The sequence below is a fragment of the Crinia signifera genome, chromosome 4 (genome assembly GCF_055691185.1).
Source record: "Crinia signifera chromosome 4, ASM5569118v1, whole genome shotgun sequence".
NCBI lineage: Eukaryota > Metazoa > Chordata > Amphibia > Anura > Myobatrachidae > Crinia > Crinia signifera.
This window is the reverse complement of record NC_139220.1, coordinates 248,478,712-248,504,837: the sequence shown is the minus strand read 5'-3', so window position 1 is coordinate 248,504,837 and position 26,126 is coordinate 248,478,712. Positions and strand designations below refer to the sequence as shown.

Sequence of the window (26,126 nt, the reverse complement as noted above, 5' to 3'; positions counted from 1 at the left end):
TTTAGTTCTATTCTCACAAGATGTTCATGTGTGCACATTATTTCTCTTGCAGAGCGGATCCCAAAGAAATAGACTTTCCTAGTGAACCATCTCATAGTGAGCATTCGGGCAACTTAGAATTTAAACACCATTGTGGACTAGATGTATACACTCTGACTGAGAAATCACAAGCAGATGCTCCTATGAACATGGAGAACAATATTGAACAGCTAAACCAATATATCCAGAGACATTCTGATTGTCTGGTGAGTCAGTGGACAAAGTTATGGTTGAATGCAATATATAAGTGTATGTAATGCATAAGTGTTTGTGTATGGGTTTGGAGGGAAGTGTCTTCCTGATGTGTCCTCCTACATCTAGCCTCAAAATGCGGTGCAACAAGAGATGCCTGATGTATGATGGAACTCTGCTAGTGATAGGCATCTTCTTTTGGTGAAAATAAGTTAATTGAAAAGGATGTGATTAGGAAGCTCCACTAGACTATGTGTTTTAGTTTGATATGCAACGCTTGTATATCTGTGTGTAACAGACTCTGTAGATGAATCACAACAGAACTTGGCATGGGAAAAAGCTGTGGCATTGTAGAAGTTCCTAAACAGTTTCAGAGACTCAGTCCTAGCGCTGTGACAAGCGCTCCCAGCATCTTGTGCTGGCCCTACTTACTTTGTGCAACATCACACACAGGGTCCGGGTTAGCCAGCATCAGGAAGCTACATCAGCCTTCGGAGTCTGGGCCTTTATATGGGCACTACCGCAATGCTACTGGCTGCAGGGGGCTATTTCGTGCACCCACAGAGTCACTGCGCTCAGTGAGGTGCACCGTGCGCCCACACCTAGTTACGTGACTGCTCAGTCACTTAAAGGTATACTAGTGTCGCATAACTTCCTGGTGTGACATAGGCCCTTATTCTGGTTCACTTGCAAAGGCAAATTCCTTCTTAAATGGAAAAAAACATGTGCACTCTAGGTGGGGTAGATGTAACATGTGCAGAGAGAATTAGATTTGGGTGGGGTTTTACTTCAAAGTGAGATCTATATTGCAGTGTAAAAATAATGCAGTATTTCCCCTGCACAGAAACAGAATAACTCACCCAAATCTAAATCTCTCTGCACAAGTTACATCTGCCCCACCTGCAGTGCACATGGTTTTGTCCATTTGTGAAGGAATTTGCATTTGCGAGTGAACCAGATTAAGGGCAATAGTACTTCACATTGAGACAAATATGCATTTCCTGCAACAAACCTGCTGACCAGGAGCACTGTTTTGCAAAGCTGAAGCAATGACTTATGACAGTGGTTCCCAAACTTTTTGGAATCACGGCACCCTAGAATACCAGATTTTTTTTCACGACACCACAAGGCCATACGTTTCTTAATAAGATATGTAAAAAAAAGATATTAAATTGAGTAAATTGTGTTTATACAGTAGGTCATTCTTAGGCCAGTTATGTGGTGAGGGACCGGATTTACTTCTGTTTGTCTATATATGTTATGATTGTAAGCCACCAGCACTGGTTTTCCCTATTACATTGACCATAAGTAATTTGAACTGGCCCTGGACCACCAACTCAAGACACCCCTGTAAGTGTCCCGAGGCACCCCAGGGTGCCACGGCACACAGTTTGGGAACCACTGACTTACAAGACACATCTTGTTGTTTTTCTTGCTAAATAGAACAACTGTTTTGAGCCTCTTTCCAGCATGTGAGACAATGATCATTTGCTCCCACACACCAGCAGTGTAGGAATGATATTGTCTATGTTGTATGGCCAGCATATCTCTACTTCTGTTAACTAATGAAAACTTTTATTATGGGACTTATTCAGTGTTAAAAAGAGTAAGTAATGTTTTGATTTCAATAGGATATATTTGCACAAAGTGCACCTGATAAACATAGTTTAATAAACATTAGCTAAACTTCATCCTAGAAGCTGCCCATACTAATTGTAGAGAGAAATTGTTTGTTCTAGAACAAATGGCCCTTCTGTTTACTTGTTATTGGTCAATGAAAACAGCAATCTTTGTTTAGTATTAGACCATTTCTTTTCATTCATCTTTTTTCTTTCGTACATAAAAAATAGGTTCTGTAGGTTGTCCTGATCTAAATATTCACCAGAAATCATAAGGATTGATAATATAGAATTATAAAATATAGACTTGAGTACACTATGTCGACAAAAAGTTGCAGACCATGTTCTCATCACGTTTGTCCTGACACAATGATGTTGACTCCATTTAAATGCTAATTGCTGCATTGTAATGCTGACACCAGTATGAACATAAACAGGCTGCTTTCACTGCAGTGTTTAAAGTTATACTATGGACCATGTTAAAGTGCTTCAATTAATGTCAGGTACTAACTGAACATCATTAAGTCTACAGTGTAGCTGGTTTCACACAGTGCATATTGCAATGGTTTTGTCTATACGCTCTGTTATTTTTTTTCAGTAGTTCTAAATACATTATAGTTTTCACACGTCACAAATACGGCGTAAATACGGTATGGTTACCGTGTTATAGCCATAATAACCACTGACCAGGACTGCTGCCGTGCCATCTCCAGAACAGTGTATATCACATGACTATATGCGACCTATTGATGTTTGTTACTTCAGTACTTGTGTATTTTGGCGGCGCTCCCGATCTCCATCGCGCAATGTGTACATCGCATCACATGCCATGCACCCGATGGCATGCGATGCAAAGCGATTTTTGCCCCCTATTCGATGAAAGATTGTAGGGGTATGAAAAGGTCGGAGGACGTGTACCGCCGCCGCTCGCCACGCTTCGGGTTCACATTTATAGTGGGGGGGTGGCGTGGGGGTGCATTTAACATTGTAAGCACCCATTAGGGTGCTTATACAATGTTTCAACGCATCGCATTGTATGCCGTATACAATGGCATACAATTTTAAAATTGTATGCCATTGTACAATATCGCGCGATATCACGTCGCATCGCATGCCTTATGGTATGCGATGCGATGGCCGCCGCCAAAATACACAAGTACCGTTACTTCTATAAAATGTAAGTACATATTTTGTAGTGTCGATATTCTGCAAGCAAATCTATTTTGACTATCTATTTTTCTATGCGGTACTGACTCAACGGGGCACACATCTACGTAAAACTGGCAGTGCGTCTGACTTAGTACTGTGCGATTCTGACTAACTTTCTATTCGGTTTGAGTATTCCAGGGGAAAAGTTTTTGTTTTTCTTCATATGAACAGAACCGTTGTAATCAGTTGTGTTGTAAAATACCTCTTAGGTTTAAAAATATGGGTTCACTCACATTCTCACTGCTGATGTACATCTATGTGTGTGTGTGTGTGATACGGGAACAGTACACTGCATGCTCACATTCTCACTGATGTACGTCTGTGTGTGATACAAATATAAGCAGCCTAGCAAACAGGTCTGAATCGGGCCCAAAGTCAGCAATAGTAAAAAAAATCCTTGAAATGCTTAATGATCTACTGCAATGTTCAAAGAATCTGGTCAATAGTTTGACATGCACAAGGTGGACATATGGGAAAAAAAAGGTGAACTTTTTGTGTTTGTTTGTTTTTTAGTACAGTTTTCGGTACTCTTTACCTAGCACGGCGCCCATCGCGGGCATCGTGGCCATCGCATGCACTAAAAAACGGGTGCGACGCGATGCCCGCGATTTCCCATAGGGAACAATGTTAAAAGTGTCAATGGACGCGATTTTAGTGTTCAATGCCCGCGATTTTTCCATAGGAAACAATGTTAAATGGGCCACAGAGCCCAAATAGTCCCCCTGAAGTCTGAAATGGCCCCCACAATTGTTAACGCCACCCCACGTTCAACGTGAACACGAAGCGTGGCGAACGCAGCGAGCCCGCGAGGGGCGGCGGTACGCGTCCTCCGACCTTTTCATACCCCCACTATCCACGTCGGCGTGGAGTTGAGAATAGAATAGTTTGGCGAGCGCAGCGAGCCACCGAGCCCAAAGCGCGGCGAGCGGACGCGGATACCTTCACAGGTAAACGCGTCCCTTCGCGGGCTTCACCGGTATCCGCGTCCCCTCGCGGGGCTCGCTGCGCTCGCCACGCTTTGGGCTCGGTGGCTCGCTGCGCTCGCCACACTATTCTATTCTCAACTCCACGCCGACGTGGATAGTGGGGGTATGAAAAGGTCGGAGGACGCGTACCTCCGCCCCTCGCGGGCTCGCTGCGCTCGCAACACGTTTCGGGTTCACGTTGATCGTGGGGTGGCGTTAACAATTGTGGGGGCCATTTCAGACTTCAGGGGGACTATTAGGGCTCTGTGGCCCATTTAACATTGTTTCCTATGGAAAAATCGCGGGCATTGAGGTATTGAACACAAAAATCGCGTCCATTGACACTTTTAACATTGATCCCTATGGGAAATCGCGGGCATCGCGTCGCACCCGTTTTTTTAGTGCATGCGATTGCCGCGATGCCCGCGATTTTTTACCCCCGATGACCGCGATGGACATCGTGGGCGCCGTTCTAGGTAAAGAGTACCCAGTTTTCTATTATTGGACTTTTTCATACCATACATGTGGACTGCAAGTGCCGAGCGCAGGTGTAGCGGAGCGAGGAGCCTGAAGCTTGGTGAGCGAATCGGTACACTACGAGAGTCCACATGATAAAAGCTATACATTTGACACTAAATAAACCTCACTCATGTCGACCGTGTACATGTTGACCTATTGACAGTTGACTTTTTATACCATAACCATGTTTGCTAGCTAGCATGCTTTGTGTTTGTTGTACTTGTGTTCTGCTTTTACTTTTACACTTTCTGCACGCATATCCATTAGTATATATCTGTTAGAGAAAACATTGTGCTGAGTATCATGGACTTTTGCTTTCTCCAAGTACTATTTATATCACAAGAGATTATAATGAAAAAAATATAATTTGCTGATTTTGTGTGCATTACATTGTCCATTGTTTTCAGCCATTAATCTAGTTTTCTCTGGTTTGTCAGGACGCAAGTGTAAAGACAGAACAGGAACCAGCGCTTGAAGAGCCAGCTGATTTATGCCACCAGGATGTAGGGAAACCTGACACTGATAAACCCAACCGCTCCCAGGCAGATTTACACAGCAACGCTGGCTGCACACAGGAGCCTTCAGAGACCGCATTCTGCGAGGAGGGCTGCCTGGCTGACTGTGCGGCGAAGCTTTGCGATAAATATGACAATGAGATGGAAACTGTGGGTGTGGATGTTGCAAGTAAAAGTCATGATGTAGAAAGAAAAGAGGAAAAGGAGGGGAATGAACTTGTTGTAGAGGTGCCGGATGCTTTAGTTACAATCCAGCCGAGGCAAAGCTGTTCCACCGATGCGCAGACTGCCGAAACAATTCTGTGTGGTGGAAATCTAAATACGGAAACTGGAATGAACTCAACTGGAATTGTTTTGGACCACAGAGGCCAGTGTATGAGAGATAATACTGGTGAGGAAATGCTAACTGCTACAGAGACAACGGCTGCAGACGTTGCGCTTACGGAAGCTTCACACAAAGCCACTGATCTCACCCAACACGTCACTGGGGAAATGGGGCAGGCTATGTATTGTTACTGTACTAGTGCAGCAAGTAGTGAAAAGGAAACTAGTCTAATATCAGCACTGGCTCATGAGGGTCACCCTGTCGATGCGAACAGTAACCACTTGAGTCAAGAAGTGCTCAGACCACCACTTCTAAGTGAAGCTGAACTGTGCGATGCGGAACCGGGGCAGCCACACAGTTTGACCTGCAGTGAGAAACGGAATTCTAAACAAAGTGAGAGAACTGCACAAGACAAAAAGTTTGTCGACCGTTTAATACTGACTGCTGATGGAAAGATGGAGGGGGATAAATGCATTGATAGTGTTTTGCAGTCGGTAAAAGGAAGTGAAGCTGAACTTCCCCCAGTTTGTGAAAATGTGGTTACAACAGCAGTCCGTGCAAGTGTAAAAGAATCTGAAGTAATCCCTCTTGAGAATGCAGCTGCTACACAAAGAGACGGCACAGAAACTTCTGCCAGTACGGACAGTAAGCGTCAAACAGACATGCTGTCTGTATCTGTTAGTGTAGAAGCAGCACATCACCTGCACGGTGTGGTGGAGTCCTCTGGTGCTACATTAGGAAATGTCATAGGTGAAAATGCAATAAAAACCGAAATACCAATTAATTCTTGCTCTCTAAATGAACATTTAACAAAGCCTCACTTATTGCCTTGTCACAATCAAATAGAAACTACAGAAGATGAGGCGGCTGCGTATTCTCTAGCGGACTCCAGTGTTAATGCGCAAACTCTGCTTCTCCTGCCTAGTGACCCTAGCATGGAAGCATTCGTTGCTGAATTGATTGAGTTAATAATCCAAAAAGCACTTGCTATTGTACAGCAGCAGAGCTCAGGTACTGGTGACCAGCTTCCACCTGCTGGACAGAGAGAGCCACTGCATAAGGATAAAGAAAAAGGTGCGTTGAAAATAGACTCTGACACTCCCTCTGTGTTTAATAATGATGATGGTCTGAAAAACCAGGAAGTATTAACAGAGCAATCCGTTCTCAGTAATGCAAGTGCTGAAATGCAGGAGGCTGCTGTGAATACAGCTTGCCAGCCAGACAGACTCACAAGTTCCGAGCCGCCCTTGATCACTGACGCGAAAGTAGGTGGACTCCATTTGATGCACGGCGAAGCAGATAACCAAGCTCTACAAGTAGGTAGTGTGAGTTTGCCAGTTTTGGAGCAGTGTGCTATACCAAACACTGATTATGGGGATTACAGTCTGCAACTGGAGGAACAAGAGGTAGAACCTGTCACCGATCTCAAGGAGATAGCAACACTTGATAACCTGATTGCGCAGTCAGGTCAAGGCAACACAAGAGTCATGGTTGAAAAGGAAACTGCCCCACAAGACATGTTGGATACAGAAGCATTAAGTGTTGTCGCTTGTGATAAGGAGGAGCTGGAGGAGGTTGTCAAGGAGTCAAATGTAGTGTATGACATAAGTGATGAAGATTCTGAAGTGTTAAAAGTCTCCCGAGCATCGCTCCATCCTATAGCAGAGGAGTCGTTAGCCAATGGTGACTCCAGTTCAGACACTGCCTCAACAAGCAGTGAAAATGAGAGTTCTTCTGCTCTTAGTGATTCCGAGAAGCCGGATGACGAGGGTGCTAGGAAAGCGCTGGATCCATTTTCGCATGCAGTTGATTGCCTCTGTGATGATGAAGAGGTTGCTGCACTTGACCGTGCATTGATGGGTTTTAATGGAGCATTATCTATGGAGGAGACAGTGACTGCTGTTTCTGGAGTTGTGGTGAGTGAAAGCACTCAGCCTCACGGTGTCCAACATGCAGAGTCCTTTCACGATAAGGAGGATTCTGTGCAGGATGCGGGGGACCGCTCTCATGTACTGAAAGAGGAAGACTCTGGTTTGGATTTATCTGTAAACTTGGAGGAGACCCTATGCCCCAGCATATCTGACACAGAGATCGTATCAGGTAATTAGCATTATTGTTTCTTCCATTTTACCTCTAATTTAAGTCATTGTAGATACATTTGTCTCTGTATTTTCATATCCTGAATTACTGGCATAAGTACTGTATAATAACGAGTGTGAAAGCTGTAGTTCTCATGGCGGTATACACTTCCTGTGTTTTGTTACATCCTGCAACAGCTGTACATTTACCAGTATGTACATTTTCATTTAAGAAAACAAGAATGCTATTGCCAAAGTTAATCTCCTTTTAATCCAATTTTGTTATTGACAAAAACTAGTTTTGTAGGCTTTGCGTCTTTGGTGTGTGTGTCTGTGTGTGTCTGTGTCTGTGTCTGTATAATGTACAATGGTGTTGCTGCATACAGTGAGATAACCTTAGTATTCCTGTTGTGGTATCAATTTATACAATTTTATTAACTGAACTTCCAACTAAACTTCCATCCACTGCCATGTACTCGTGTATTACATAATGGTATTAGTCATAGGATAGAAAGGCATTAGGTCGACATGACTGAAGGTCGACACTGGTTAGGTCAACAGGGTCATTAGGTTGACATGGGGGTTTTCACTTTTTTATTTTTTTACCCAAATGTCGACATAGACACTAAAAAAAAAGTGTACCACGTCCCCTTTGCATGGCATCCTAGTGGATGGTAGGGCATGAAATACCACCTGTCGGCACATGTCGGCTCCAAATTTTTTTTATTAAAAACCCCCATGTCGACATTTTGACTGTCGACCTTTGCTTCAGTGGTTGACGTAGTGCTTGTCAACCTAGTGACTGTGTTCCCTTACATACAATACATCACCATAGTCTACACTTACAACCTACTGTTTAATATGCAGTAAAACACTACATGCTAACAATACTGGAATCAATCTAAAATGGTCAGCTTTCATCAGAACTTAACATTTCCGTACCCATTACAGTACTATTCTGTTATAGAGTATTATGGATGACATTTCGGCTTTATATAGGAGTGGCTGAAAGCTGACACCTGGCAGAGATAATTGCCGCTAGCTCCTATTTTCCTCCCGCTTAGCTGGTCTAACTACTGTTTTGTAGGCAGTGATTTATTGTACACCTGCTATCAGATGTGTGCTTTAATTTGGAAGTGACCTTTAACAAGCCCATGAGTAGAAAACACTTACAAGCAGTACTAATATAGGGGCAGATGTATTAAGCCTTAACAAGAGATAAATGCAAGGGTGATAGAGAGATAAACGTCCAGCCAATCAGCTCTTTACTGACTTTTTTTTTCAAACACAGCCTGTAAAATGACAGTTAGGAGCTTATTGGCTGGACGTTTATCTCTCTTTATCACCCTATCATTTATATCTTGTTAAGGCTTAATACATCTGCCCCATAGAGAGTGGGCTTTATTGTACTAATGAAAAATAACTGTCACTTCAGCACTCAATCATGTCCATGTTAGTTTATTATCCATGTTATTTATTATGTTATCTTTTTTTTACATTTAAAAAAAATCTTTTTAGAATCATACCCCTTTCACATTGCAAGAATAACCTGGGTTGTGAAAGGGTCTTCTGAAAATACCCAGGTCCAGTAACCCTGCATTCCGACACGGGTTAAAAGAAGGGTTAATTCCAGGCTGGTGGGCAGTATGAACGGATAACCCCAATTGAGATACCCGGGTCCTGTTCACACTATAGGGAGGAGGCAACACTATATTTTACATGCTGTAATACATGTAGACTAAAAGTGTGTAAAATATAACGTACATATGCACATTTACGTACATTTTACACGCTGCCACCAACATATAGCATACATGTACTTTTTTATTTACACACTGATATCTCTGCTCAAAGTAAAAACAATAAAGGCCCATACACCTTAGAAGGTATGATAGAAGAGAATGTGTGCTATATTTTACACATTGCCATACAGGTAGGCTATACTTTGTTGGCAGCGTGTAAAATATAGCCTACATGTACACTGTATTTTACACGCTAACAGCCTACATGTATTGCGGCATGTAAAATATAGCATACATATACTCTGTATTTTACACGCTGCCGACAAAGTATAGCCTACACATATTGCACCCTGTATTTTACATGCTAACAGCCTACATGTATTGCAGCGTGTAAAGTATAGAATACATGTACGCTGTATTTTATACGCTGCCTTACATGTATACTATACATTGGTGGGTTTTGGGTGTATACATGCTACAAACATATGCATGCTACATTGACGGGCAGGGGGTGCATGGTACAATGCATGCTAGTAACATTGGTGGCCAGTGTGGAGGGCGCATTAAGGCCCATACACACTGGACGATATTGGTCACAATATCATTTAGAAAGTGCTTTTTGAATGATAGTGTGACCCATATCGTCCAGTGTGTATACGCTGTGCTTTGTAAACTATGCACGCTTCCACACGTCGTTAACGACCCCTTTCTTTTGTCCAAGCATGGGAGGACATAGTCAACTCTGGCCATGCTGCTGCGGCAGCATGACTGTCCCCCTGCCGTGGTTGCCCCCCTCATGTGCAGCATCGACAAGTGGGTATACAGTTGCCGATACCAGTCACCAATATCTGCTTCCGGGGGGATCACCCTAATGTGTATGGGTCTTTAGACAGACATTGTTGGCCAGTGGCCTATAAAGTGTGCATGCATGCTTGCTAAAACATTGCTGGGCAGAGCTGAGATCAAGCTATTAAAAAATTGGTGGGAAGAATACTATTTAGTAATCTGTGTTGAGCTCCGGCGTCAGTGTGCTGCTGCTGCACCACTTCCCCACCTCTTATAGGGGAGCTGAGCAGCGGCAGAAGCAGCAGCACATCGCCACAGGCATGCAGGAGCCTGAGCTTCGGAAGAGAGGAGGAGGCGGCGGTGAGGGAGAGCAGGCGGGCGGTGAGAGAGGCGGGGGCAGCCCAATATCGTTAGGCACAGCGTACAAACATAACAAAGTGCCTAACAATATTAACGATATTGGGCTGATTAAGCTGCCTTTTCTGCAGATAGAGAGGCTTCATAACGACACGCAGGGGCTTGCATAGTTAACAAGGGTAGGCAAACACACTACAAGACATTGGCCTCAATATTGCTCAGAAGCCTCTTTCTGAGCAATATTGAGGCCAATGTCTTCTAGCCAGGGCCGGCAACAGGAATCACGGGGCCCTATACTCTAATATCTCTGGGGGCCCCCACCCCCTCAAGCACTATTAACCCCCCACATCCAGGATACCTGTATGTACACATATATACACACAGAAAATTAATAAATACATACATTCAAGAAAGCTTGTCTGCCTCTCCCGCTGGCCATCTCAGGGAAGAGGGGGGGGGAGTACAGTACAGGTATACCCGGGCGTGACAGCCAGTTACCGGGTCCGGGGGACACACGCACTTCTTTTTTTTTTAATATATATTTGGCAGGCGGGGGGGCGGGCGTCCGAGTGCTGGATCAGAAGGAGGGGAGTGAGCAGTAACCTGTCAGAAACTGCAGTGCTGCTACACAGCTGATTCTGACCCTGAGTCTGTGTAGCAGCGCTGCTGCTGCTGCTGCTGACAGGTTCCTGCATCTGATCGCATGCCTCTGCCCTGCTTGCACCTCCCCTGTGGCCATCTCCCACTGAGAGCTGCCCAGTAGCAATCAATGTACAGCGCTGACCAGGGTGCAGGGAGGGGATAGAGGCTGTGTGGCTGGGGTAAGCAGCCGAGTGGCTGAGCCCTTTGTCCCCCCATGTCGCCGGGCGCACCGGCAGGTAGTGGGAGCCTGACAAGAGAGTGAGGGAGAGAGGATGACAGCAGCAGCCGGTGCTGACAGTGAGCGGGGTCCGGCTTGTGAATATGAGCGGGTCCCTCTGACTACTGCTGTCAGTGCCGGGCGGCAGGCAGGAGCGGGGCACACACAGCAAGAGAGACCCAGCGACGGTGCACTGCACACACAGTGGGCAGCACACAGACACAAGCGGGGGACGGCACACACAGACTGCACAGTAGACGGCTGAGGGGGGTAATACAGACGGGCCACTGCTGGGCTCTGGGGCCCTTCAGATTGCCGGAGCCCGTCACATATGTCCCCCTTGACCCCCCCTGTCGCCGGCCCTGCTTCTAGCCATCGAAAATAGACAGCGAACTAAATCTTTCAATCCCCACCCATAGCCAAATACACTTGCCAGCATAGTCTATATGGCCGGCGATATCGACGTCGTGGGGCCACGCATCACTATCGCCCGCAGTGTACACCTGGTGTGATTCAGGTTAATCTTCTAGGCGATTTTAACTAGTCAAAATTGTCTGGCCAAATCACAGTGTGTCTTTAGTGCCTGCTTTTTTTGGACCTTAGGGCAGTCTTTTAAACTTCTAAAGCCAGCAATCTGCCTTGTGATAAAACTCACCGTCAGACATTGTCATACACTGTCAGATAATTAGTTTATTTATCTAGTGTTCATTCTAGCACCCTGCATCTTTCAAACCTTGTGCAGTTCCTCTTCCCTGCCTGCGGTGTCGCTCTCTGCTTTGGTCCTTAAGGTCTGTATCTTGAGATACAGACCAATCTGTGCTTAATACATCACAGCAGAGAGAGAGACACCACAGGCAGGGAAGAGGAACTACACGGGTTTTGAAAGGTGCATGTTGCTAGAATGAGCACTACGGTGTATATTCAATTAAGTACATTTTTAGGACTCTATTATTCAGGGTTTTCACCCTTTTTTCTTCTACGATCCCATGGCAGCCATCACATTGGGATATCGTCCCATTCCTTGAGTTAGACAGGTTACTTTTTTCCCAGGCTCCTCCCTCTTGGGTATATATCCCTGCTCCTCCCCTCTCCTGGTGTCTTTTTTTCCTGTCTCCTTGTTAGTTAGGGCAGGAAGGTTACTTTTATTTCTGGCTCACCTTTTAGATACAGGGTTCACTCAGGGGGTTGCAGCTTGGGAGCGTGACCCTTATTAGGGTGCCTGTCCATGCCATCAGGAGCACAGTAGCGGGCGTCTGTAGCTCCTCTCTCCTTCATATCACCAGCACCAGCGCTTGCAGCGTGTACACTCTCCGGCAAGGATACTATAAACTCCAGCATGAGGCTGCTAGCGCGGACGCCGGGATTGGACTACAGGAGCCAGAATCCCTTGCGTCGCGTCTTCCTGTAGCGTACTTCCGGTTTCGGCAGTACGCGCAGAAACTACAGGACCCAGGATCCTTTGCACGATCGCGCACTTCCGGTACGCCGGCCGGCGTCTGCACGCTTCCAGCGCGCTCTGCTTGAATAAAAAGGCAACATGTCAGTATCTGCTGTGAGGCAAAGCAGCAGCAGTGGAGTTCTGACAAGCGGCTGTAAGGTAGGACAATGGGTTATTTCTGCTATCAGCATCGGTAAACGCAGCATGTGTATACATACCTTATGGGTTTTTTATGTTGCTGCAGATAGTGGTGTTGTGAGATGGATCTGCCTTCCCCCAGTAGAGGAAACAGTGCCCCTGTGAGGTGAGCCTTATGCGTTTTTGTGATAGGGAGTTTTAGAAATTTTATTTCAGATTAGTAATAGGGGGGGGGTTCAGAACTATTATAGATCTGAGAAGACTGAACCGATTCTTAAAAGTGAGGAAGTTTCGGATGGAGACCATGAGAACCATTACGGCAGGAATAAGAAGAGGGGACTTCATGGTGTCCCTGGACCTAAAAGATGCCTACTATCATGTTCCAATACATCAGCTGCATCGGAAGTACCTCAGGTTTTGCATAAAAGGGAAGCATTACCAATTTACGTGTCTGCCCTTCGGCCTTGCGGCCTCTCCGAGGGTCTTCACAAAGGTGTTAGTAACTCTGGTGGCATTATTAAGAAAAAGAGGGATTCTCATTTGGCCGTATTTAGACGACGTACTCATAGCAGCTCCATCCGAACAGATGCTCACTTACCACGTCCAGATCGTCATCGACTGTTTACAGAGGCACGGGTGGCTAGTGAATCATCAGAAGAGCCAGTTGACACCCACGCAGAGAATCAAGTTTTTGGGGGTAATAATAGACTCAAAAAGGTTCGAAATTTCACTATCAGAAGAGAGGTGCATAAAGGTCAGGGGACTGTCAGACTCAATTGCAAAGACAAGAGTGACATCCTTAAAGGAATGCTCAAGTCTACTAGGGATGATGTCTTCCACGATAGGAGTCATTCCATGGGCTCAATGGAGAATGAGGGAGTTGCAGTGGGCAATCCTACCGCTTCTAAAGAAAAGGGTCTCCGTAACAAGGAAGATAAATCTGTCTGCAGAAGCAAGAAGGTCTCTACATTGGTGGGCCAAAGAAGCTTTGGAAGACAAGGCGACATCACTACAGTCACCAAGATTCCGGTTAATCACAACCGACGCGAGTCAGCTAGGTTGGGGAGCTCATTGCGAAGGAGAGACAATTCAAGGCACGTGGAAGGCGAAAGAGAGTGCAAACTCGTCAAACTGGCGAGAAGCAGAGGCCGTATGGAGAGCGATGAGAAACTTTTCCCAGACGATCATGGGAACACATTTAAGAATCTTGTCCGACAATACCTCGGTGGTTGCCTACATAAATCACCAGGGGGGAACCAGGAGCAAGTCGCTCATGACAGTACTCTCAAGGATACTATCTTGGGCGGAAAAGAACGTGGAGTCGTTAACAGCCATTCATGTCCCAGGGGAGCAGAACATTCTGGCAGATTTCCTCAGCAGAAACAAGGTGCACCCAGGGGAATGGGAGCTGAACGGAAGAGTCTTCAGAGAAGTGATCAGCCGATTTGGGGTGCCGGAAGTAGATCTAATGGCGACACACTTAAACAAGAAGGTGAACAGATTCTTCTCCAGATACTCTCTTCCCCAGACAGCAGCGATAGATGCTTTCTCCGTCCAGTGGACGTGCAGTTTGGGGTACGTGTTTCCCCCGTTTCCACTAATTCCCAAAGTTCTAAGGAAGATAATGGACGATGGGACAGAGGTGATAGTCATTCTTCCCTTTTGGCCCCGGAGGGCATGGTTTACAACAGTGCTGAGAATGGCAGTTCAAGAACCTTGGACATTGCCGGTGGTTCCAGAACTTCTGATGCAGGGGCAGCTGTTACATCCAGATCCCGCAGGGTTAGCTTTGACGGCGTGGAGATTGAGCGGGGCCATCTGAGGCAGAAGGGTCTTTCGGACCAAGTGATTTCTCTGTTGCTTCAAGCAAGAAAGAAGATTTCGTCTGTGGCTTATTATAGGGTCTGGCGAGCGTTTCTCAACTGGAGAGGGTCAATGGAGGCAATACAAGAAGTTACAACTGCTGATGTTTTACAGTTCCTTTACAAGGGGTTCGCAGATGGTCTGGCTAATTCAACATTGAAGGTTCAGATTTCAGCCTTAAGTGTCTTATTAGAGAGAAGACTGGCGGAGGAACAACTGATTATTAGGTTCGGGAATGCGATCAAGAGGATGAGACCTCCAATTAGATCTCTGGTTGCTTCTTGGGACCTAAATCTAGTATTAAAAGCTCTGATGAATCCACCTTTTGAACCGTTAGCAGAGATCTCATTAAAGCACTTAAATTGGAAAACCGTATTTTTGGTCGCCATCACCTCAGCGAGAAGAGTCAGTGAACTCCAAGCGCTATGGGCAGAAGAGCCATATCTGAAGATTCTTCCTGATAAAATTGTTCTTAGAACCAATCCTCATTTTCTCCCCAAGGTCATTTCTGAATTTCATTTGAACCAAGAAATTTCTCTGCCAACGTTTTATCCAGAACCCAAGAATGAGGAAGAGATGGTCTTGCACAATTTAGATGTAGTAAGGAGTATTACTACTTATCTCAAAAGAACAGAGGAGATCAGGAAGGCAAAGAGTTTATTTATAATCCCTGAGGGGTCAAGGAAGGGATTGACTCCTACGAAGCAAACCATCTCAAGATGGATCAGGGAAGTCATTGTATTCGTGTACAAATTGGAGGGAAGAGAAGTTCCAGCAATTGTCACGGCACACTCCACAAGGGCTACGTCGACTTCGTGGGCTTTGAAGGCGAAGGCGTCGATAAAGGACCTGTGTGACGCTGCTACTTGGTCCTCAGTTCATACGTTTTCTAGACATTATGAAGTAAATGTGTCTGTCCCTCAATTTGGGGATCAAGTATTACATGGTGTGATGGATAATTAAAAGAATTATAACTTGACTGGGCCCTCCCGTGTATCTAGCTTTGGTATTCCCAATGTGATGGCTGCCATGGGATCGTAGAAGAAAACATCGGATTATACTTGCCGATAATTCCTTTTCTTCCTAGAGACCATGGCAGCCATTATTTGCCCTCCCTTATGTTCTTTTTTCCCAGAGAGGAAGGAGACACTCGAAAAGACACCAGGAGAGGGGAGGAGCAGGGATATATACCCAAGAGGGAGGAGCCTGGGAAAAAAGTAACCTGTCTAACTCAAGGAATGGGACGATATCCCAATGTGATGGCTGCCATGGTCTCTAGGAAGAAAAGGAATTATCGGCAAGTATAATCCGATGTTTTTTGTACTAGCTTTTCATCGCATTGCATGCACAAGGCATGCGATGTGATGCGTACTATTTAAGTACAAAACGTAAGCCCACAATGGAGCGTGTATGGGCTCCTTTACACTGACGTCTTGAGGGAGGATGCCACAGCAGCAGCAGCAGCAAAGTGATTGATGCCAGGTCTGGTCAGGAGCACTTTTTATTTTGAAGTCCCTTTTCCATTACATAATACCACGATTCATGGGTCAGTGGGAAGGGTATGGGGCCAGTATGACACAATTATATGACAAGGGCATCCTATTGGCTCCATCCCTTCGCCATCGGTTTCTGATTCGCGGCAAACAACTGCGAGGTGGCGGGGCTACAAATGTGGGTAGACAGATATGATGACAGTATTTAAAGAAAAAGCAAAAATTGATTAATCTGAGATTCTAGGTACTCAGCATCCCCCACCCCAGTGTGCGCTATTGCATGGACTACAATTGGCAATAGAAACCTGGGATATTACCAAACATTAAAGTTTTGACCCAAAGAAACAAACAAAAAAAAAATGTTGTCCATGATCATATCGACCGAATGCATGTTGACCATTTCTTGTTCTGTTTACTGTTGACCTAAATACTGTATATCTCCTATACTACACCCAGGTACTGAATATTTCTATACAGTATATCTTCCCAACCTCAGTCCTCAAGTACCCCTAACAGTTATTATTTCACTTGCGATTCTGTGTGGAGACCTACAAAATAAGTTCCACTTTTGGATCTTTTAAAATATGTCAGGTTAACTGGAAAACCTAGACCGTTTCGGGTACTTGAGGACTGAGATTGGGAAACACTGATGGATGGATGAAACCTGGTAATATGTTCACAAATGTTTGTTAAAAGGTGGATCAGTGGGCATGGCAAATTTTATATATATATATTTTTTTTTTTTTTAAAGAAACTTGTAACAATATTGATATTATTTTATTATTATTATTATTACTATCTCCTGGAAAATATATTGTCCCTGTAGTATTTTATCAGGAGAGTGGTTATCTTAAGTAAATTCCCTTTGTTGTTTTTCTTGGGTTATAGATTTGTGTTTTTAGTCTATATTTTGGTATACATTTATAGTTATCTGCAAAAACTGTTCACAATGGATTCTTTATCATCTGTCAGGCTACTGTTTGTATTGAGGAGTTCCGCAGACTATTCATGCCCTCTGGTGTTTGGTGATCCTCTGCCAGCATTCAGTGGGCAAAGACAAGTCAGGGCACAACTATGTAATAATTGAGTAGGAGGTTACAAGTCTCCTTTTAAACAACAATGGTTAGTCCCCACAGGTTTGGGTGAGGCATTTTCTTTGGATGGGGTACAATATTTTAGGCAGTTGACAAGACGGATTTTCCTTCCAAGAAAGATCAGAGGCATAATTGGCTTGTACATGTGTCTGCAAATTTTGCAACCGATGAAAGCGTAGGATTATTATTACAGTGATTTTAAACAGAAATCCATCAAAACCATAAAATTCAACTTCCATGCTTGCTGTTATGTGTAGATTTACAGGGCTCTCAGCCAGATACAGTAGCTCCATGATGATATTTATAGTTACTATGATAGATAGGGATACAATAGGGCAAGAGTCCATTTTCTCTGCACTTCCAATCTCACACCTAAAGTGACTGGAGACGTGTGTGTGTGTGTGGGGTGGTATGTCTCAGTTTATTTGATCATGCCCATAGAGTTTCTTGTTTAGTCACATACAGCAGCTAAACCTGATCAAGATAATGGATACAACGCCAAAAGTTCCGTTGGAGTACCGTTCAAATTAGTCACTTTTCCGGTCATTTAAGCTGGTCACCCACAAGGGGTGTAAGCTAAAATACAGGCCTTGTCTCTATTGTGTATCTCAAAGAATTGAACCTTTTCCTACAGTAGTAGCAAAATTGCATTATTACAAAGTCACACCCAGCGCAGCATATGTGGCAGTCAGTTGAACTGTCCAAATCTTATAATCGTTTGGATCATTTCATTCTGGAGCCATATTTTCAGTTGGTTATTTAAGGAACATTTTGTGCTCTTACTGATTTATTGTTGTTTATGTGCAGATGTTAAGCACCCTTTGCTGCATAGCATCTACATGGATTACTGTGAATGTAACTACACCCTCTGCACTGCGCATTGGTGACAGCTGATTGTTATATTCTACATTCCCTTGATCATAAATCTGTTTCTTTGTGACTCAGCAGAAAGCCTTGATGGGAAAGCTGAAGATGAAGTGGATTTTGTGATGCGTTTACAGTTAGGCTCCAGTAAAGAAATGGTAAGTGACTTGTCTGTATCATTCATCAATAGTTCCCTGAAAACTCACCTCTTCAGGCAAGCCTATCATATTTAAGTTCTACATGTATAACCCTCCGAGGCACTTATGTATTATATAGCTTCCCTTCTGGACTTGTAACTGCTATGCTGTTACTGGTGCCTGTCCTTGTGTTTCCCCCCCTATATCCCTATAGATTGTAAGCTTGCAGCAGGGCCCTCCTACCTCCAAGTCTGTCTGTTGTTACCCAGTTTGTCTTATCACTGTCTACTATTGTAAAGTGCAACGGAATCTGCTGTGCTATATAAGAAACTGTAAATAAATAATAGTCCATTTTACATTGTATTCAATAATGTGCCTACAAACTGTTATCAAAATTTTGGCCATAGCAGGATGCTGTATTCGGTTGGTATTTGATACAAAATCAGGACTTAATTTTTAATGTGCAGAATGGTATTTGCTTTTGAGAAGTGTTGCCTATGATCAACTACTGTTAAGGGGCATACACACATTGACACTTGTGCTAACCTTTGTGCTAAGCGATTTAGGGTAGGCTATTTCCCTTGAACTTCCTGTTGTCTAGATCGCATATACACATGTGTGCTAAGTCACAAACAAAAAGGTTATTTTAAATAGTAGATCACTATTGCTGTTCATGCATAGCGATTTGAACTTGTTAAGCGATCTAACTAGATATTGACTGCATGCACACAAGATCTGAGCCGGAGATAGCGAGCGGGCACTATCGCTATGGGGTTACTCATGGAGCGATTTTTGGTTAATTTCAAAGCAATCTAGAGAGTTTGTTAAGGAAACAACCTAAAATAATCTAATGGGCACATTTGTTACATAACAACAATGAAATTGATTAGTGTACTGCCGAGCTAATTTACCTTCCCATTGCTTCCTGAATTCCCCAGAATTATTTAGTGTGGAGTATATTTTTAATATCGGCTTGCATCAATAATTACTCAACTGAAAGTTTTGGTACTTTGCCACATTTAGGCCCTTATTCAGATTCTGATCGCAGTACAAATTTGCTCTCAAAATGGGCAAAACCATGTGCACTGCAGGGGGGGGGGGGGGGGGGGGCAGCAGCTGTAACATATATAGAGAGAGTTTGATTTGTGTGAGTTATTTTGTTCCTGTGCAGTTTAAATACTGGCTGCATTATTTTTGCACTGCAAATTTAGATATCAGTTTCAACACGCCCCACCCAAATCTAACTCTCTCTGCACATAATACATCTGCCCCACCTGCAGTGTGCATGGTTTTGCCCATTTTGAGAACAAATTTGTTCTGCGATCAGATCTAAATAAGCGCCTTAGTACAGTGTGTATAACCGTGCAATCAATAATTAATTATACAGTGCATTCATTTTACTTTTTTAGTATAAAGTTTCCAGTCCACAGTGTATCTTCTTTACAATTCGCTTTAAGAAACCGTGTTCTTACATGAATTGTATTATGTTAGTATGTTAGTTAGATGTACTTAACAAATACCTTTTAGTTATGAAAGTTGTTTTTTAGTATTGTGTTATCAATTAAGTGCAACTTTATAATAATCAATTCCATATTATTGGTAACATGTGTGAGTACATTATGGGTGTGCTGTAGGACTGCACACTTCTGATGGGTGCCTCCTGTTAGAGGTAATTTTGGTGACTAACACAAGGGTGTGAACTTGTGTTCAATGTTTTCTGGCAACAAGAAAAACATTTATCTCATAAAAAAAACAGAGGCATAAACTCTAACTTATATATATATTCAAAGCCACCATCTTCAGATGTTTGTCCCACAAAGTACATCCTGTGGTGCAGGGGATCAAGTAGAACTCTTTTGGTTTTCTAAAATTCTGAGTGCACTTATTCTCCAGAAATATTTGCTGTCATCTGTGGGGGTTTTTTCTGCCGTCTCTGGGCTTGGCCAGTGGAAAAGTGTACTATAGAAGCTACAGTAAAGTTTCCTGTTGCTAGGACTTGCAGGAAAACAAAACGACTCTGGTCTCTAACTAACTTTATATAAAAATAGAATCAGATACACAGAGCACAGTGTTTGGAAAGCGGAGGCCTGTCCTAAGTGCAAGACAATTGCTTTTCCTTCTGTTTATGTAATATTCTTGCAGAATTGAAGCCTTTGTATGTTTTACTCCAGTCTTTATAAACAAATGTGTTATTTGTAATTTGTGCTTATTTCAAGTATCTTGAGGGATTCGGCCATGCGGGAGGACTAACTGAACTATTATTAAAAATATTATAGAAATTTGATATGTCTAGAGCCTTTTTCTTGTGTGCTCTTTCTCAAAGGGTCACATTGTGAGCACTGACATCATAGAGGCCAATCAGCATACCCTTACAGGGTAATCAGCTGGTTGTCCACAAGTGCCGGGGGGATTCCAGGTGCTTGGAATCCCCCTTTTGGGTCAGAAAACCGTTCTAATATATAAAGGAGGCTGTGTCTTTACCATTTCCTCCTTGCAGGGCAGCGTGATGTGTAGGCTTTTTCAGAACATGACCAATGACCCATATGGTAGTTTTGCACCAGTATATGTCTATTTTTACATACATGTACATGCAAGGATGAAACAAGGATTTTCCTCACCCAGGGCAAGGCAGTAAATTGGTTCTGCTTCGTCTATCCCCCAACCCTGCTAGCACTTATCACATCACATCCAGCACCCAGGGCATGTGACCCCCTGGCATCCCACTCCCCCACCCACCTAGTTGCGGGCCTGGTACAGGACATACCTTGGTGAAAGGCAAGTGACCTTTCACCTTTTTGAACATTCAGCAGTAGCCCAGATTATTTTCACTTAGTAGAATAGAATAGACTCTGGGCTAAAATCATGTTGACTCAGTTGGTGTCCCTATACTTTTTGCATTACATGAAATGCAGGTGTGCTTGCCTTCCATGTTGGAGGTCAGAAGGTACAGGGCTGGTTATAGAGAACAAAGTAAAAGAAGGTTGTAATTTAACACTACCCCTCCTGGCGTGAATAACGATGTGAAAGATTATAGGGGGTATGGATAGCCGTGATCCTGGCCCATTTGCGGTCTAATCGACCGCGGAACGACAGGCAGGATTCAGTGTCCCGCCTGCCGCTCGGCGCAAAGGGGGCGTGGCCACAAAAACGGCTGTGGATTGGCGATCTGCGGCCGGGATCGCGACAATCCACAGCCGTTATCGGCAGAACGGGCCAGACAGCTTCTAAAGTCGGGCCCATTCTGCCGTGATCCCGCTTCAATGATGTCGCTAAAGACGGCATTGAATATGGAGACGCCGCTATTTCCCATGTCAGAAATAGCAGTGGCAGATTGCATACCCCCTTTATGTAATATTTTATTAATAATTTCCAAAAGCAGCAAGTGAATAGCAATTTAACCCTTTGAGTGCCAAGGGAATGCGTCAAAATAGTTGTGAAAATTTGCCAAGAAAATATTTCTATTCATTATGCTGACCTGTAATGATTAGCTTTATATAGGAAATGTATTCTTATTTTTTATTTGAATTTATATAACAAATGTGAGTGACACTGGCATTTTTAATGGGTATTTTGCACATCTCTCACAGATGTTGGCACTCAAAGGGTTAAACTATAGAAGGGAGAATGCAATGTCCAAGGAGACCTCTGCTGGTGCCACCCCCCTCCCCTTCTTCTTTTGTAACAATTTGTTTTATTATTTAACTTTTTTATTTTATAGCTGTCTTTCGACAGGAAGTAGCTATGAAGTCGATTGGATGATTCACAATGGCTATTTTAGGGCTGGATTGCAGCTTAGTAAATGATTTCTCTCCACCACATGTAATGTCTAGCACCGATAACTGCTGGTGACTTCATGTGCGGTTGTAATGCGCAGCATTGATTCATACTTTGTTAACCGTTATTTTATTAGTGTCACCAAATACAGCTAATCACAGCGATATAGAGCGCCTCTGTGGTATAGAAGCTATTTCTGTGTTTGTACATTCACAATATCCTAACATCTGTCACATCCAGCTTCATTTGTGTTTAGTCACAGATGTTCTGTCAACGTAAACATTCCTGTGATTTAATTGTACACGTAATACAGGTTACCTGACACTTAGGTAATGTAGGTACATTCCAGGAGATAAACCTCTATTGTCACTCCTGAAAACTGTGCTCTTGAGTTAATGAAAAACCAGCGCTTTAGAAGTGTTTTGTTTTTGTCTCATAAACTCTTACTGACCTTTAACAAACTTAGACATCTGATTTGGCTGTCATTGTGTTTCAATGTACCGGCAGCCAAAATTGTCAGTAAAATGCTTATTTGGGCAACTTGTCGCAGTTCTTAAGTAGTTTGTGGAATTCTTGAATTAGTCACTTACGATAAGAATGGTTACAAATAACGGGGCTTACACACGGGGCGATTTCAGAGCATTTCCTAAGCAAACACACTGGATCGCTTAGAAAATGCCCCTACACAGCTCCATGTGTAGCAGCCATAGAGATGCGCGGCCCCACTCGTCGCTGACGCCCGACTATTAATATCCAGCATGCTGGATTAATCTAATTACTCACCGGTCAGGGGCAGGGTTCTCACCGGAGAACACTGGCCCTGACAGATTGCTCAGCGCACAGCGTTGACACATCAGTGTGCTGTGCGATCTAGCCAAGCGATCTAGCATTGCTCAGAACGCTCAGCACATCTCCCCTTAGGTACGCCCACTAAGGTACATTTGTTTTCTGTGCTGCAGAATTAACCATATGCTGCTCACTAATCTGACTATTATGAAAATGTTTTGTAAGTGAATTATATAATCTATTTTAGTGATTTTGTTTTAATTATTTCTTCATCTGCAGTCCTAGTACCCATATAAGCAAGGCTGCAGAAGCCAGAGGTTAGGTGCTGCAGAAGGTAGTAGATGATCGGAATATAAGAGTAGGAAGGAGAGATGAGATCCCTGTTCAGGAGAGCTTCAGTAGAGAATGTATAAGCTAGTATGTGTTTTTAAGTTGCAACAAATAGAACAGACTATAATAAAGGATATCCCCTCTACATTGCATCAAAACAACCACTTTACTTTTATGTGTTTCATCGAAAGGGCCAAAACAGGTTGTTTATAGAAGTATGGAGAGAGATGTTCTAGTTGTGTTTGTTAAATAGCAGGTTCAGGTACTGCTGTATAATGCACAGGTGGTACTTTTCTAGAACAAGACTGTTACCTCTGTCAGACAGGTTCAACTTTTGACTCAGAATTGTGGGTATGGATCATTGGGTCACCAGCAACTAGGTTGGCAAGTATTATGTTGACACCACTAGGTCGACATGCAGGAAGGTTGAAATGTCTGAAAGTCAAAAAGTTGACACAGGGTTTTTCACTCTTTTTTTTTTACCCCAATATCAACACAGTCAACATGGACACTGAAACGTAGCACCGCATCCCCTCGCGTGGCTCGCTGCACTCCCCATGCTTAGGACACGGTGCCTTGTTATGCTCGGCACACTATTTTATTCTCCCGCCATGCCCTAGTGCAGTGGTAGCCAACTCCAGTCCTGGAGAGCTACCAACAGTTCACATATTCCAGACAACCTAGTTGCTGCACAGGTACACTCATTACTCACTGACACATTTTAAAAGATCCACAGGTGGAGCGAATTACTTCACTTGTGATTCTGTGAGGAGACCTGGAAAACATTCACTGTTGGTAGCTCTCGGACTGGAGTTGGCTACCCCAGCCATAGTGGATGGTAGTGAAATAGTGCCTGTCGGCACATGTCAGCTCAAAAAAATAGTGAAAAACGTCAAGTCGACCTTTTGACTGTTTACCTTCCTCCTGTCGACCTAATGACCCTGTTGACCTAACCCATGTCGACCTTCCTCCATGTCGACCTAGTGGTGTCGACCTAATGCTTGTCGACCTACTTGCTGGTGACACAATGACCATATCCCAGAATTACGGAGGGCTTGTGACAGTATCTGTGTGTGTCTCCGAAACACTGCCATCCGTTGGCAGCAAGTGAAACCATACCTACTACCGTAGCTTTGGAAGCAGGCTTACACTGCCATCCGTTGGCAGCAAGTGAAACCATACCTACTACCGTAGCTTTGGAAGCAGGCTTACACTGCCATCCGTTGGCAGCAAGTGAAACTACATCTAGCTTTGGAAGCATGTGCTGTGACCGGGCTCACTAGTAAACAATAAGAGGCTGTTGTATTTCTGACGACATTAGTCTGAAGCAGAGGGACATCCGTTGTGCACGTATGCAGGATCTGTTTCGCCTCACAAACTTAATTGGGCCATTAGGTGGATGATCGGTGCCATAAGATCTGTAAATATATAATAAAATTCAGTGGACTAATCCTTTAAAAAAATATTTATTTATACTTATATTCATCTTTTGTTCTCTAACCAAATAACAAATGTTATCGCTTGTCGCGGAAATTAGTCACATGTTTAAAAAAAAAAAAAAAAAAAAGATTCTTCTTCTTTCATTATTTCCATCAGAAAAAGCCCAAAATGATGTATTGGTCACATCCCATAACTGCTCATACAGACATGCTGCACTTCCTGCTTTTGTCTCTGCTCATTATATTTAGAAGGTGATGTAATGCGTTGTATTGCCGGTGAGCTGCTAATACAGAAGCACCGAGCAGAGTCATGTTCTATAGATCTATTTCAGTATAGGTCTCATGTGCATTGTATGTGTTCTGCCTTGCAGCTTCCCTCAACCGCACTTATTTTATTATAGCAAATTTGACTATAAATAAAAAAGGTTAATGTATTTCTTACAGTACATTAATGTTGGATAACAGTAAATTGATCGTTTTTTGTGATTTAAGCTTTCTTTTTGCCATTTACCTTAATGGCTCATCCTAGTCCCCTTTCATAAACACTGCAATATCATCAATCTTGTATACAATGGATGAATGGGTATGGGTTATTGGGACGACCCTGTGTAGGTCAACATGCATTGGGTCAACCACTGTAGGTCGACACCTGAATTAGGTCAACATGGCTAAGGTCATCCGGGTTGGGAGGTCGACACAAGCATTAGCTGGAAAGGTTGACGGTCACAAGTTTGAGTGAGTTTTTCAGGTTTTGTCCTGAATGTCGATATAGTCTACATGAACACAGTATCAGTGTACCGCGCCCCCATGCATGGCTCGCTGTGCGTGCCATGCTACGGGCTTGGGGTCTTGCTGCGCTCGGTACACTTATTTTCCCACCATGCCCTAGTGGATGGTAGGGCATGAAGTACCGCCTGTCGGCTAAAAGAAAACGTGAAAAACACGTCAACATTTTGACTGTCAACCTTCCGATTGTTGACCTAATGCTTGTGTTGATCTTCCAACCCTGTTGACCTTAGCCTATGTTAACCTATTTCACTTGTAGACCTAAGCCCTGTCGATGTCTACCTAAATAGGGTCGGACCTAGTGACCGTGTCCCAGATGAATGACCTACAGAATTGCAGTTTTTCAATCAATTCATTGGAACTAGTGGGTGCTATTATTATCCTCATGTAGTGTAAAGCCCGTACACACGGTGTGGTTTTAGCCATTATCGCCGTGGATATGGTCGCTGAGCGATCATATCCCCGTGTGTACGGGGCGACTGTTGCCGGGAGCACGCTCCCGCGACCAGCCCCCGGCAGTGTCTCCTTTTCATCAGCGACCATCTCTGGTCATTGATGAAAAAGGGACACTGAGCAATATATTGCTCCATGTGTACGGGGCTTAAGGCAACCAAAACAGAACGCCTTGGAATGGCTGGCGGCTAACCGTATGTTCACAAATATATGTAACAGAGCTCTCTGCATTGCAGAAATCTAATCCGATGATCCCTTGTGTGTGAGTCTGAGTGTACTTGATGTGGGATACGGTCATTGGGACTACAAGCATTAGGCCGACATGC

General features: G+C 43.8%; 1 protein-coding gene across 10 annotated transcripts in view; it reads left to right on the top strand.

The window, feature by feature from the left end:
* The window catches only part of AKAP13 (A-kinase anchoring protein 13), a 200,581-nt gene that overhangs the window by 89,026 nt on the left and 85,429 nt on the right, over positions 1-26,126 (top strand). For 8 of the 10 annotated variants that reach the window (XM_083184220.1, XM_083184223.1, XM_083184219.1 and 5 more), the window contains exons 7-9: positions 53-245; positions 4,981-7,483; positions 18,177-18,253. In XM_083184220.1, the coding sequence (XP_083040346.1) occupies positions 53-245; positions 4,981-7,483; positions 18,177-18,253 (2,773 nt within the window). The remainder of the gene's footprint in view (positions 1-52; positions 246-4,980; positions 7,484-18,176; positions 18,254-26,126) is intronic. The other 2 variants (XM_083184218.1, XM_083184216.1) reach the window with 1 other exon arrangement.